This window comes from Vipera ursinii (assembly GCF_947247035.1).
Source record: "Vipera ursinii genome assembly, chromosome: 4".
Lineage (NCBI taxonomy): Eukaryota > Metazoa > Chordata > Lepidosauria > Squamata > Viperidae > Vipera > Vipera ursinii.
Genome location: NC_139514.1, coordinates 15644841 through 15658146, shown reverse-complemented (window position 1 = coordinate 15658146; position 13306 = coordinate 15644841). Strand labels below are relative to the sequence as shown.

The following is a 13306-nucleotide window of genomic DNA, read 5'->3' as shown; positions in this document are numbered from 1 at the left end:
AAGCTCTGAGTGCAAAATCAAATTTATTATTGCAATTTAAGATCAGCATTATCAAAAGCAGCCGAACACCAAATACCCGAAGTTCAACTTTTGGGGTAAAAGTCTATAGAGTCATTCCCAAAGTAGAAATGTCTTGCAGAGTTGATTGTAATCTACCATGCAGTTTGAGTCAAAGGCACACCTCGCTGTGTTACAAATCTGAGAGGTTAGTGTCTCAAAAGAAAGTCTCAATAGACTTTCTCCTCTTCCCTCCTTCTGAATTTCAAATAAAAGATCCACCCTCTGCCACTCTTTTTGAGGCAATTAAAGCAGTTATGTTCTGGGAGAGAGTCACAGCTACTTCAAAATGTTTCCCCAGTCACATGGGAATTCCCATTGGAAATCTCGGCTGTCAATGTACACATATCTGTAGAAATCATGACACCCTTTGAAGCAGCAACACAATCATTCTAAAAAATGATTGTTAAGAGTATTGTACTAATGCTAACAAACGTTGCAAAACAAATTTGTTTTGAATGGGCAAAGCACCACTTTGCTTTGTTCAACCTTGCCAGCCAGACTTACATTTCTTAAAGTACTTGGATTTCTTGAGAATACAACAGTCCTTGTCTTCAAATATGATTATAAATTAAAACAAAAAACACCCCTCCCCCATCATTATTTTAAGTTACCTGTCAGTTTATGGGTGAAAATTTGCTCATATTAGGGTTTTATTAGCATTAGGATGTGCTTCATGTTAAAAATATAAATATTAAAAAAATAAAACAAACACATTGTATGCGCAAAGTATATATTTATATCATGTAAAACAAAAAAAGCAGTGAAAAATGTATTACATAAAAGAAAATAATGTAACAGAATTTTCTAGGGTATCTAACATAGGCATGCTCTTACACCTAAAGAAAATATAACATTTATAACTATATATATTTGAGAGTTGTGTTTCAGAGTTCTCTAATAGAAAACATTTTAAAATATAGAAGTTTTTCACCCAAAGGAAAAAAGTGTCACTTTAGACAAACGTACAAACCCGCCTCTTGTATAAAAAGTCACGTTCCCCCCCATGATTGCAAGTGAAGTCATTTTAATATGATTTTCCATATGTGCAAAAGATAGGGTACCATTAATTGCTCTTAACTTTGCATTGCTTGAGCTCCAACACTGATTGGTACAACTGTGAATCCACATGATTTATCGAAACAGTATAGTTTTCAAAATCTGTTGTCAAACATACACAAGAATTCATAAGGTATCATTGCATTTTGAACACACCGTACTTAAAAAAATATCTAGAAGCCATAAAGTTAGGACAGTAAATCTGTTTAAATATATACACCAGTCAATACAAAATACTACCTATAACACTTTTTTTTCTTTTGCATTTCAACACCCTAAAAGGAGTAAGCCACTTTGTCAAATGATAGATTTGAATAAAAAAATCTGTAATAGCATCTAGTTTTGTTTTTCTTCTGCCAACAGTACAAGTGATTGCTAAGGCACATTTCCCACTAAAATGTAACTAGTTAAGTACTGTACAGACAGCTTAGTGTTAAGAAAAATTCAAGAACAGTTTTAGCTAAGTACTTCTCTAGCAGTGCTACTCAAATATAGTTTGAGCTGTGTAGTGTAGTGTACAGTAAGGAAAAATTAGGAAAAAAAATGTTCCAACTTTAAAGCTGTAACCAACTAAAGCATCCCAAAACTATTACTGGGTACAGGAATTCAGAAGTTCCTATTTAATATTCAAACAGGGGTACATGGCCCTCCCATGTATGGGGAAGAAAAAAAAATGCAAGAACTCTGAATTTCTCACCTTTTCTCCCGTTTGGAACACTATATGAATCAATTTATTTTTAGTGTCAGTTGGCTTACAAGTATTTCTTGGAAAGGGTAGGGAAGTAAAAAAACAAAGGAATCTTCTTAATGGGACTGAGAATCTGCTCACATGATCCCATTCACATGTTCACCCACTTGGAGGCTGATATGGCATTGCAGAAGAAAAATAATTCATTAAGCTGTGGCTTTTCAGCATACATAAATCTCAAGGCTGCAACTGTTAACTTCATTCTCGTGTCAACTAAAAAGGGACACACTGCTAAAACCCAGCATTACACTTCTCGACTTCTCTTCCATATACCCATAAAATCTTTTCCGAAAGAGCAGATCTCTTTAGAGCAGATTTTGAGGGTGAATAGGTGGTGCCCGAGAGAGAGGGCATTTCCTGCTTCACAATACATCAAATGGAAATAATTTTTACCAACTTGAGCAAAGAAGTGGACTCCGACCATTTTTTTAAAGCATGTCCTAGTCTGAAATATACTGAATTTCAGGTTTAAACTTTTCTTGATTTGTTATATTATAAACTCTTGCTATAAAGACAATGAATTAATGGGAATGTTGACAGACCTTTAAGGCACTTATTGGTGCCAATGCATTTCAAGAAAAAAAAGGCATCCTAGCTTATATTTCAACATGGGCATTTTGTTCATTTAAAATACTCTTTGGAATATCACAGTTCCTACAGACAACTTTGAGAATAACCCATTCCTGCTAAAAGCAAAGTTATAGATATATATACTCACTCTTTGACTTCAGTGCTAATCACTACAACTAAAATACATGGCCAACTACATGCTCATGTTGCCATCTATCACTTATCTTTACAGTCTTCTAAATGTATAATGGACCTATTTCTCAGTATGCTTTTGATACAGTTTAACTTTAGTGTTCCCATTGCTAATATTGTAAACTCACATGACAGCGCAGACAGTATCATATGTACAGGAAAGCATCAGTTTCTATTCATTAAGGGACACTTGATTCTCAAACCATCCATTTCATCAAAATTAAAAAGCTCTCCAAACGAGGACAAAAACTGTCCTTTGATTTAATACATAGCGTAATGGTTACTGTGTTTAAAACTTGGGCTTAAAAGCCACACAGTTGGTCATTCTTTAATGGCAGTTAAAAACATCAAAAAACTCCTTTCAGAATATGTGAGAGTAATGTTCAAATAAGTACATTTAGGTAAAGTATTCTGTAAGAAGAGGAAGTTTCTTTGAATTCTGGGTAGAAACTTAAGCCAATGGCTTTTTAATCTAATGAGTATATTCAAAATTATTTTTTAAAAAAGCTGTAAGCAAAACATAGAACTACAGATATTAACTGGCTATACTAGCTTAGTATAAAAAAAAATCCATTCAGACTTAAATAAGACTAGGTGAAGTCAGGAAATTCAGATTTCACTAATTAAAAATATTAAAACAAAAGCAACCAATACACACAACAGAACCAGAAAAAGTTCCTTTTCTAATCTACTGCTATAATTAAAAATAGATCTAAAATTTGGAAAACAAGCTAAAGTTAAGAGGCAACAATCATGACCCATGTTTTTGTATAAAAGGGTTTCTTTATGATGCTGTAAAATGTGAGCAAACTATTTGAGGGAATAAAAAGCTGCCAGTGAACACAATCCTACAGCCGTTCTTGGCATGTGTCTTATTTTGTTCAATATAGATCAAGTAGCATGAAGAACTATACCCAACACTAAAGTGTCTGATAGTTTCTGCCCAACAATAAAACATTATATGCTTTATTTCCAAATTAGTATGGACTCCCTCTACCCTACTCCCTATCAAATATATCATTTTTGATTTGCTGGGCCAGTTAAGGGGGTTTTTTGGGGGGTTTTTTGCCAACACACACACAAGCTGAAGCTCCACGACAGCCTTAGTCAAAGAAAAGGACAAGCTAACAGAAAGCAGGGCAAAAGGAATGGTAGACATTATCCAGAAATATAGCTGGTCTCTTTCTCTCTCTTTCTCTCCCAACTTTCCCATCCTCTCCCTGTCCATTACCACCAATGCTGAACAGTAGTTGCAACAGAAAAAAAAACTGAATTCTTCAGAGTCAATGTGAAAGAGGTCAGCGATATAACAGCAGCGATTGGACAAAAAATAAAAAGAACAAAACATTGGATCAATAAAATCTGAAGTATTTTGTTCAATAAAAGGTTTTCCTCTCTGACCATAAGCCAAGATGCCTTTATGATACAGGCTCGTTCTCAACAACAGGTACATGTCTTATCTCCTTAGATCCTTCAAAGATTTCAAATTCCATCTCCCCGAGGCCCCTATAACCAGGTAAGAAAGCTTTCTTTATCTAGCTTGGTGGCTGCCAACACAGATTCCATGTCATTAAGGATATCGGAGCTCAAAGCTTCTTGTAGGCTTGGCATCAATTCCTCTCCTTCTATATTCATTGCATCACCTTCCAGTGTTCCAAGGTCCACATTAGTCCCCGGAATGGCTTCAAGGTAGTCTGGAAAACGGTTCTGATGGGAGGGGATGGTGCTTTGGTTGATAGTGTCACCTAGGTACAAAACATCAAAACATCAGCACAACGTCTTGTGCTCATAATCATGGAGACCCCTCCCACTGGGACAACTCCTTTGAAGAAAGGAAGGCATCAACTAACTGATAGTAAGAGCAACTGCCAATCCATGTGGAGAAAACTTGCAACAACTGTTGCTCAAGGAAAAGATAATCTCTTCTGAAACTGCCAGCAACCCACAATAAAAGATTTTAAAAGGAGGGTTATCAGTTTAAAGCCTTTGCTTGTTTTTTTTCCCCCGTCCCTTTCTTTTAGCATGTTATTTAGATTGCAAAACGGAAAGCGGGACTGTGTTATGACTGATCTTGTAGGACACTCTGGAAGGCTTTTCCAAGATGAAAAGCAAAATTAAAATAATAAAAATTATTTTATAAATAATACAAAAGGATTAAATAAACAACATAGTAAGGTGCATAACTGAAACCAGAGTAACTTTCAATAATGTTTCTAATCAATGCGAAGGGAAATATGGAGCCTCAAAAGCTGAAACCATAAGGACAGGCTGGAGCAGTAAATTAGGAAATAGTTCAGATTTGCAGCTCAAAAAATATCCAGGCCATTTTAAATTAAAGATATTTCATATCTTTACATTCATATTTGGGCACATCATTGAAGAAGATATAATATTGTTGTCAAAATCACTACAAATCCATAGTGGGATTTTTTTTCCTCGTTACCAACGATACTTCATAGAAAAGAAGATTTGGGCAGAACTCTTGTGAGACAAATAGTTGATTTCCTTGTTTATTGAGGAAAGTGATGTCAAATGCACCTTTCTGCCTCCTGACAATTCCACTGTCTCACTCATATCTATTCTACTGCAACTAACCCACCTAACTTACTGCTGTTTAAACTAGGTCAGGGGTAGGCAACCTTGGCTCTTTTATGACTCGTGGACTTCAACTCCCAGAATTCCTGAGCCAGCCGGCTCAGGAATTCTGGGAGTTGAAGTCCACGAGTCATAAAAGAGCCAAGGGTGCCTACCCCTGACGTAGGTACAAGAAGCATCAGTCAGACAGCAACTGAAAGGAGCTGAGCCTCACCTGTATCCATTTCATCAACACTATTAAGGAAGTCATCCGGAGTTCTAGGAATACTGTAACTGCTCATGCTGAGGCCACTGTCTGTGCTCTCATCTCTGGAGTGGTATGTTCCACTGCAAGGGAAATGTTATGTTAATTTAAGTTACTGATGGAAAGAACAGCCAGCATTGATCATCAAAAGGGTTCATTTTCACACTCAGGGTTGAATTATGTTCTCTCTGTAAAATTACACCCTAAAAAAAAGTCTGTGAAGGAGAATTCTTTAAAGGTTCAATTCTGCAGGTCTCCATTCCCACAATGCAGCATACAATACAGCATGTGGCATCCATTCCCAGCACAATAAAGTTCATCCACAACCTTGATTAATCTTTGCTGCCACCACATAAAAATCCTGTGCTTCTCAAACGCTATGATACTGCAACCTTCTGAAATGGTAAATAAGTCTGTGACTCTCAATAAAAAAATTAATAAATTCAGAGCAGTTAGTAATGACAGAGCTCCACTACGGCAATTTTTTTTCTAAAAAGTTGGCAATGCCTTCTAATTTGCTCACGTGTTCTTCAGAGTTTTAATCTAAACATGTTTCTAATTTGTACTTGCTATCTGTAACTTGGTTTGAGTCAATTGACTGAAGCAGTATAAACTTTCCATAAATAAACAAAATTTACTTTACACACTATTATACTACTGACTGCCCTGCTGCAAAATTCTGCAGATAGTCCTCGACTTACAGCAGTCCATTTAGTTATGGTTCAAAGTTACAACAGCACTGGAAAAAATGACTTATGACCTTTTTTCCACACTTACAACCGCTGCATGGTCACGTGATCAAAATTCAGATGCTTAGCAACTGGTTCATATTTACAACGGTTGCAGTAACCCGGGATCACTTTTTGCGACCTTCTGACAAGCAAAGTCTATGGGGGAACCCAGATTCACTTAACAGCCATGTTACTAACTTAACAACTGCAGTGATTCACTTAACAAATGCGGCAAGAAAGGTCGTCAAATGGGGCAAAACTCACTTAACAAATGTCTCACTTAGCAACAGAAATTTTCGGCCCCTTTGCGGTTGAAAGTTGAGGACTGCCTGAATGCACTCGTTCCACAATGGCTGACATTTTAACTATAGCATACACAGACATATAGCACCCACAGGGGCTCCAGATATATTCAGAGTTTAGTTATGTTAGTCAGTATCCTTGAAGTTAGAACTTTGCATGACTGCCACTGAGAAAACTTTGAAAATAATATTTATATGATAGTAGGACAATGAGGAATGCCCTTGAGAAATGACACATTTCATTAAAAAGCAGTAATTTTCTTCTGTGACTGACTTATGTTTGAAAAATAAGAATCAAGTCCTCAGGTGAAGCAATATCCAAATAACCAACAAAGGTTTCTTTTCAGTTGTTTGTGTATATTGATATGTCATTTTAAACTATTTTAACTATTCAATAATTTATTTATTTATTTATTTTAATTCCATTTATATCCCGCCCTCCTCTGAAGACTCAGGGCGGCTTACAAGCTTAGCAGTAATAATAAGGGCTAGAAGCATAAAAAACATACAACACTGTTAACAAGTAACTAGAGGCTGCATAAATTAATACCAGAAAAAATAGCCTACTTGCCTTGTAATGTGATATGCTAAATCCTATCACCATTTCCTGTGTGTCAATGCTGTAAAGAATAAAATTAAAACCAGGAATGCTGCAAACCCCTTTAAGAGAGCCCCACAGCAAGTTCACTGCTAGCTTTTGAAAAGGTTTTCTGAGTCAGTAATTTTAAATGGCTGTGCATCAGTTGCCTTGTGCCTGGGACAATATGTTATGACTTTGAAGACAAATCTTTCCTACAGTTCTGAACAGTTGACTTCCACAGCTCTTAATCTTCAGCTTTTGGGGAGGGTGGGGTGGGGGCACGAATGTGAGTGTGAACTGGATTTGCCCTGGAAGAAAAGATCCTTTTACAGCTGTGGTTCTTGGAACAGACCAGTCCCAAACAGATGATTACATAAACCAAACACAAGTTTGAAAAAAATCATTAGCTCTGGTGAAACGAAGCTGCTCTCGTAGCTACTGCCACTAACCTGTTAAGAAAGGGATCTGAGCTATTTGTGGTCATTGTTCTCAGTTCTTGAGACATTCCAGGAGAGGAAACTCGATTCTGGGTGCCATCTTGTTCCATACTGGGAAGCTGACTACGGAGAGCCAATTCCTGCCAATTAAGAAATGACTGCATTCATAACTCACATTCAAGGTTCAATGCTCATTTGCAACACTGGAGGAAGATACTATTTGTTGGTACTAAGCTCTATGATTTCAAAAGCTATGACAAGTCTCTTACCAGTTATGAGTGATTATTTACTAGTCATGGTATTTTATGTGCTACCTCCTGCATCAGTTGCGTGGGTAATACCCCTGAATATCAGCTGTTGGGGAAATTAAGTGGGAAAGTACTAATGTAAAGTAATCTCCTACTTCTAAACTTCCCAAGTGGCATCTGGTTGGCAGATGTGAAAACAGAATGATGAACTAAGTAAATCTTTGATCAGAGCCAGCAGAACTCACAGACTTATTACTACGCTCTCATCCATTTATTTCACTTTATTAGCATCTGGATGCCTTTCTTTATACATACACACACTCCTTAACGGGATACAGTGAAAAATATGTTGAGAAACAACTTAAATGGTGGAGTTGGGGGGAAAAAAATAGACCAAGACACCTGCAGGGAAAAGAACCTGAGACCTAAACAGGAGGGATGGGCAAGTCAAAGACAATGTGAATGGTAATGACACAGGAGGTATTTCAGTTCTTACGAAGTTAAAAAAAAAGAGGATTTGCTCTGCTAGTTTGAGAGACAGGAAGGGCCAGTTTAAATAATGGGAAAGGCCTTGAAAGTTTGCCAAAGTTCTGCCACCTGAAACATAGGAAGTTACCTGGTGCTGTCAGCAGCTTTAGAAATGGGGACATGTGCCAACAGGTTTAATGGGGATTGTGAGACACCATCCTTCAATGGCTCCTCAAACATTACTCACCTTGATTCTTAATAAATGTTAGCATGGCTCTTAACTTACACAATGAGAAAGTAATTCGTAACTGCCCACTATTTTCAACATTTCACTCATGAAATTAATGTTTTCAGAATAAAAGATAACACTAGCTAGAAACACATGTGCACAGTTCGGTTTTAAATGCAGCTGAATAAAAAAGCACTGTAATATGATTTCTTAATCATGAAATTAATATACAGTATATACTCCAATGCAAGGCTTTGAAACTTGATATTTGAACTCATAAAGTTATTGTTTGAATACGAAGTCTGGAAAAATCTGCCTGGTAATTATTATTTCCTGATTACTTAAAAAAACATAGTTAAATGTTTCTAATTGCCAATAAGATTTAACACTTTTGTTAGTACACAATTTTTAACACTAGACTTTATAAACCAAGCTAAAATAATCCATCAAATCTATAGAGAAGCTACTATAAAGTATTTGGACTTCTGAATAATGTCCAACTGCACTTTAAATGCTATTTTTGAGTCAGAAATTCATAAAATTTATTGCTAATCTTGAAATATATACGGTAATAAGATTCTTTCAACATTTTCTGTCCTTGAAATGTGAAAATCTTATATTTTATAGTGATGTAAATGTTTTATAAGGGACGCGGTGGCTCAGTGGGTTAGGACACTGAGCTTGTCGATCAGAAGGTCGGCAGTTTGGCGGGTCGAATCCCGAGTGCCGCGTAACACAGTGAGCGCCTGTTACTTGTCTCAGCTTCTGCCAACCTAGCAGTTCGAAAGCACGTAAAAATGCAAGTAGAAAAATAGGGACCACTACGGTGGGAAGGTAACAGCGTTCCGTGCGCCTTTGGCATCTAGTCATGCCGGCCACATGACCACGGAGATGTCCTCGGACAAGCGCTGGCTCTTCGGCTTTGAAATGGAGATGAGCACCGGCCCCTAGAGTTGGAAACGACTAGCACGCGTGTGTGGGGAAACGTTTACCTTTAAATGTTTTATAGGATCAAATCCAAAGATTTCAAAGAGGATTAGTTATTAAATCAGCAAATATTTGGCAATAGGATTATGCTGGAGAGCAGTCTAGATTAAAATACAGTTGTCAGTTGTAGAATACGAATATAATTCCAACACCTCCTATTAAAAACATAATTATTAAATAATTTATATGTGTTTTAACAATTGTTTATAGGTCATACCCCACATTCATTTAATTGGTTGTACATGCCATTAAGCCTTCTAAAACACATTCCCCCCATATTTATGGATTTTAATTTCAATAATTTTTCCATTTCACTAAAGTTGTCAGAGTGACTTCAGAAGTGAAGGTTAATAGCTCATTCTTTACAATATCACACAAAACGATTTTGATTTCTAGTGTTCCAGTGTTCTTTTTCAATAGTGAATTTATACTACATCACAATATAAGTGAATAGAAACCATCTGGCTGGTTTTGCATAACATGTTAAGTTACAAACCATGCTTTACGTACCTTAGCGTGTACATTTGTGCAATACTCTCAGTCAAAAAGAAAGTAACCTCAGAATGGCTTAGTGCAATGTATAAATGCAGATAATTTCTGTCATCTTTAAATTATTGTTGCACATAATTCATAATATCACTGATCTAGAGCTATTAATGTGACCATTTTCTGATACTGCTTGATCTTTTACATATCCTATTTATTTCTGAACTCTTTATCAAATTGAGATATACAAGATTAGAAATAATAAATGACAGATAATGTATGGCAGTAATGTATTCATTTCCATAAATGTAAAATGTATCATGAGGGTTCAGATTACTGATACCATGGACAATAATGTGACATCATTGTGCTGACAGAACATTATTTATTTGGGGTGTATTTTCTGGAATATAAAAAAGTGCAGGTTAAAATAAAGTTCTATGTGGGGGAAAAAGGGAGAATTTGCAAAAGAGAAATCTCCATAAATTAAAAACAGCTTTTTAAAAAAGTTAAGAGCTAGTAATAGTTTACCACATAAGGAATACAAATTAAAACTGAAAGCATTATTATTATGGTGCAACACTTTTCCTCACTACCTGAAGTCCTGGCTCTTCCCTCAGTCCTGAACCAGGAAATTATGTGAGCTGCCAGACTTCTTCAATGTTTTTTGTGAATTATTGTGCATTCCACTGATTCGTTGGCTTATTACTGATTTTTCTTTTTGATAGTGTTAGTTGCCCATAGTTGCTTGGTAAGTAGGCGGCTATGTCTACTGAATAATAAAAAAAAACACAAGTTCTAAACTACCATGGGTATGTTTTTTATATTATTTTTATCATATAAATTATATTACAATTATAATGTAAGCTGTATTATTATAAAATATTTTATAATATATATTTATTATTTTTGCAATTTTCAATTTTTAATTTCAATGTAGACGTTAGTAGTATCAATCAGAAGCAAGTGAGTATAAAGATTACAGTCATCAAATATGAATGGAATCTTTCAAATGACTTTTAACAGAACTACAGAAGAGTCATAGTTTCCACAGGCTAAAGAATATTTAGATTCAAGCCAAAATAAATCTATTAGGCTGCTGGCCCCTTTATTTTTAGAGGCTTTTCTAGACATTGACACCACTCTAGTCTTGGTGTTCCAGAGGCCCTGAAAGTGACCAAACAGGTGTCGCATAGACACACTTGAATTTCAGGATCTGACTGCATATGAACATAAGACAAAAATGTTAAGGGTGGAGTTGAGAAAAGCAACACTGAAACCATGACAAAAACAGGCTTATTATGTAGTGGAATCAAAGGAATACACAGGATTGGCAAGATTGCAATCCTCACATCACTGTTCAATTCATACAGTTTCAAGGTATTCTGGGGCAAGTTTTTTCCGTTAGATGCGCTATTAGTTATCAACTAGTGCTTTGACTCATTAATCTGCTAAATTATTTTTAATCAAAAGAACCTGTGATCTCACATGAATCTGCAGCCTTGATATTACTATTTCTACAAGTAAGCAACTCCCAGGAATAATTAGAAAGAAGTTAATTCCTGCTATATCATCAGAACCAATTTTCTCTACAATGGTTTCATTGCTGAAATAAACTCTTAAGAACTTTTCACTACGTTTTAGCAGTCAGATTATTGCTTCTAATAGACTAAAAGCATACACTCTCAATGTAATACATAACCATAAAGGTATCTTGTCCTAAAACAGCAGTTCATGTAATAGGTCATATTTTGTATAGCAAAAAGTAAGAAAGCAAAAAAAATAATAATTTGAGATTAAGATTGTAGTCCTCTGGAATCCAAGACACTGCTGGCTTCTCCCAATTTGATATTACATATTTAAATAAATGGACAGATAAATAGCCAAGAATCCTATCTTAAACTTTCAGAAGTTTATCCAGAATTAGAGATTATGAACAAAAATAACCAATGGTTCAAGCAGGTAAACATAGTAACAATTAAGATTACATGCGATATTATTGTTCATTCTTTTGCTTAAGAGTCAGCAACTTTTATGAGCAATAATTTAAAGGCTGTGTTTTAATTAGGTTAAGAAAAGATAAAATGTCCAAGTCAAACTCCATTATTGGTGATTTGATGTTCCATGTAGTTTTCTTGGCAGCAAGACGGAATGGGTTTGCCACAGCCATTTTCTGAGATAATCTCAATTCCAGTTTTACCTATAATCCTGCAGCTTCTTGATCCTACGTCCAAGCACTAAGTGAATGTAATCCAATTAGCTTTTTGAAATCAGCCAAGATCAGATAAATATTGTCTAAGCATTTATAGTATTTCCCGAGTCCAAAATTTGTCCTGCTCACATTGATTTTGAAGTAACATGAGACATCAATAATGTCTACTTAGTTTCACCATTTGTAGATGCTTAATTGGACCAATCATCTTGCATGAAGCTACAACAGGAGCTTTTTCATACCTTCTAGTTTATTTTTTTAAGTCTGTTTAAATCAGGATTCTGCATGGCCTGCTGTAATACTTCTATAATCAACTCTTCCACGTTCAGTTACAGTACTTAGTATTCAAGCAATACCTCCCATTAGTCCTGAACAGTCAACCCACAGCACTGCAATGTGGAATTACTAGTATGTGCTTTTGAGGTCTGGCAAAATTTTGAGCCACACTGGAGAAGATGGAACATCACAAACAGACTTGCGACCATACGCACTTTTATTAAAAACATTAATACACATTTTGTCAGGAAATTCAATACAGATGAGCTCAGTCTTACACCATAATCTTCAGAGAGCACACAGCCTCACCACTGACAACATCATAGTGTTGTGAACATAGTCAGTTTAATATAAAGAGGGGTTTAGGTCTTTGGTGCCTGAAATAATTCTAGTACTATGCTTTTAACTACATATAAATTGGGCTTAATTTGTTGGTCTCAAAAGGAGAACAGTGCAAATTAGCAGTTTTCTAGAAATGGTATTTAAAAATAAATCCAAGTACAAAATTGCAAAGACATCCATCATATTGATCACTAACCAAACTGTCTCAACTATTTCAAACTATCAGTTTAAGAACACGGCAAATCAGCTATTTAATATAACTGCCATACCCAGAAAGGCCTTACCTGAGCTATATATTACACCAACTAATATGGTAAGAGTCCTTTGCAGATTGTATACTCTGTAGTCATTTCAGACTATTTTTAAATAGTTGCCCAGGTTTATAAGCCTGCATCTATCAAGGCAGTACATTATTTCTATTCACTCTTCTTCCTGACTTCTTCAAAAAATATTTATTAAAAATTGTCAATTTGTATTCTTAAGAATTTAAGTTGACCACTTTTTCTTTCTCTATAGCTGAGTTGCTGAGACCACTGTATGATG

The 13306-nt window shown here is 35.7% G+C and overlaps 1 protein-coding gene across 5 annotated transcripts in view; it reads right to left on the bottom strand.

Moving 5' to 3' along the window:
- Window positions 1–743: 743 nt before the first annotated feature.
- The window catches only part of LOC310639665 (transcriptional coactivator YAP1-like), a gene marked incomplete at its 5' end in the record, with an annotated part of 109037 nt that continues 96474 nt past the window's right edge, over window positions 744–13306 (bottom strand). For 2 of the 5 annotated variants that reach the window (XM_083361477.1, XM_083361478.1), the window contains 3 exons: window positions 749–4371; window positions 5436–5548; window positions 7528–7655. In XM_083361477.1, the coding sequence (XP_083217603.1) occupies window positions 4133–4371; window positions 5436–5548; window positions 7528–7655 (480 nt within the window). In that variant the 3' untranslated portion in view covers window positions 749–4132. Of the gene's footprint in view, window positions 4372–5435; window positions 5549–7527; window positions 7656–13306 lie in introns of all 5 variants that reach the window. The other 3 variants (XM_083361479.1, XM_083361480.1, XM_083361481.1) reach the window with 2 other exon arrangements.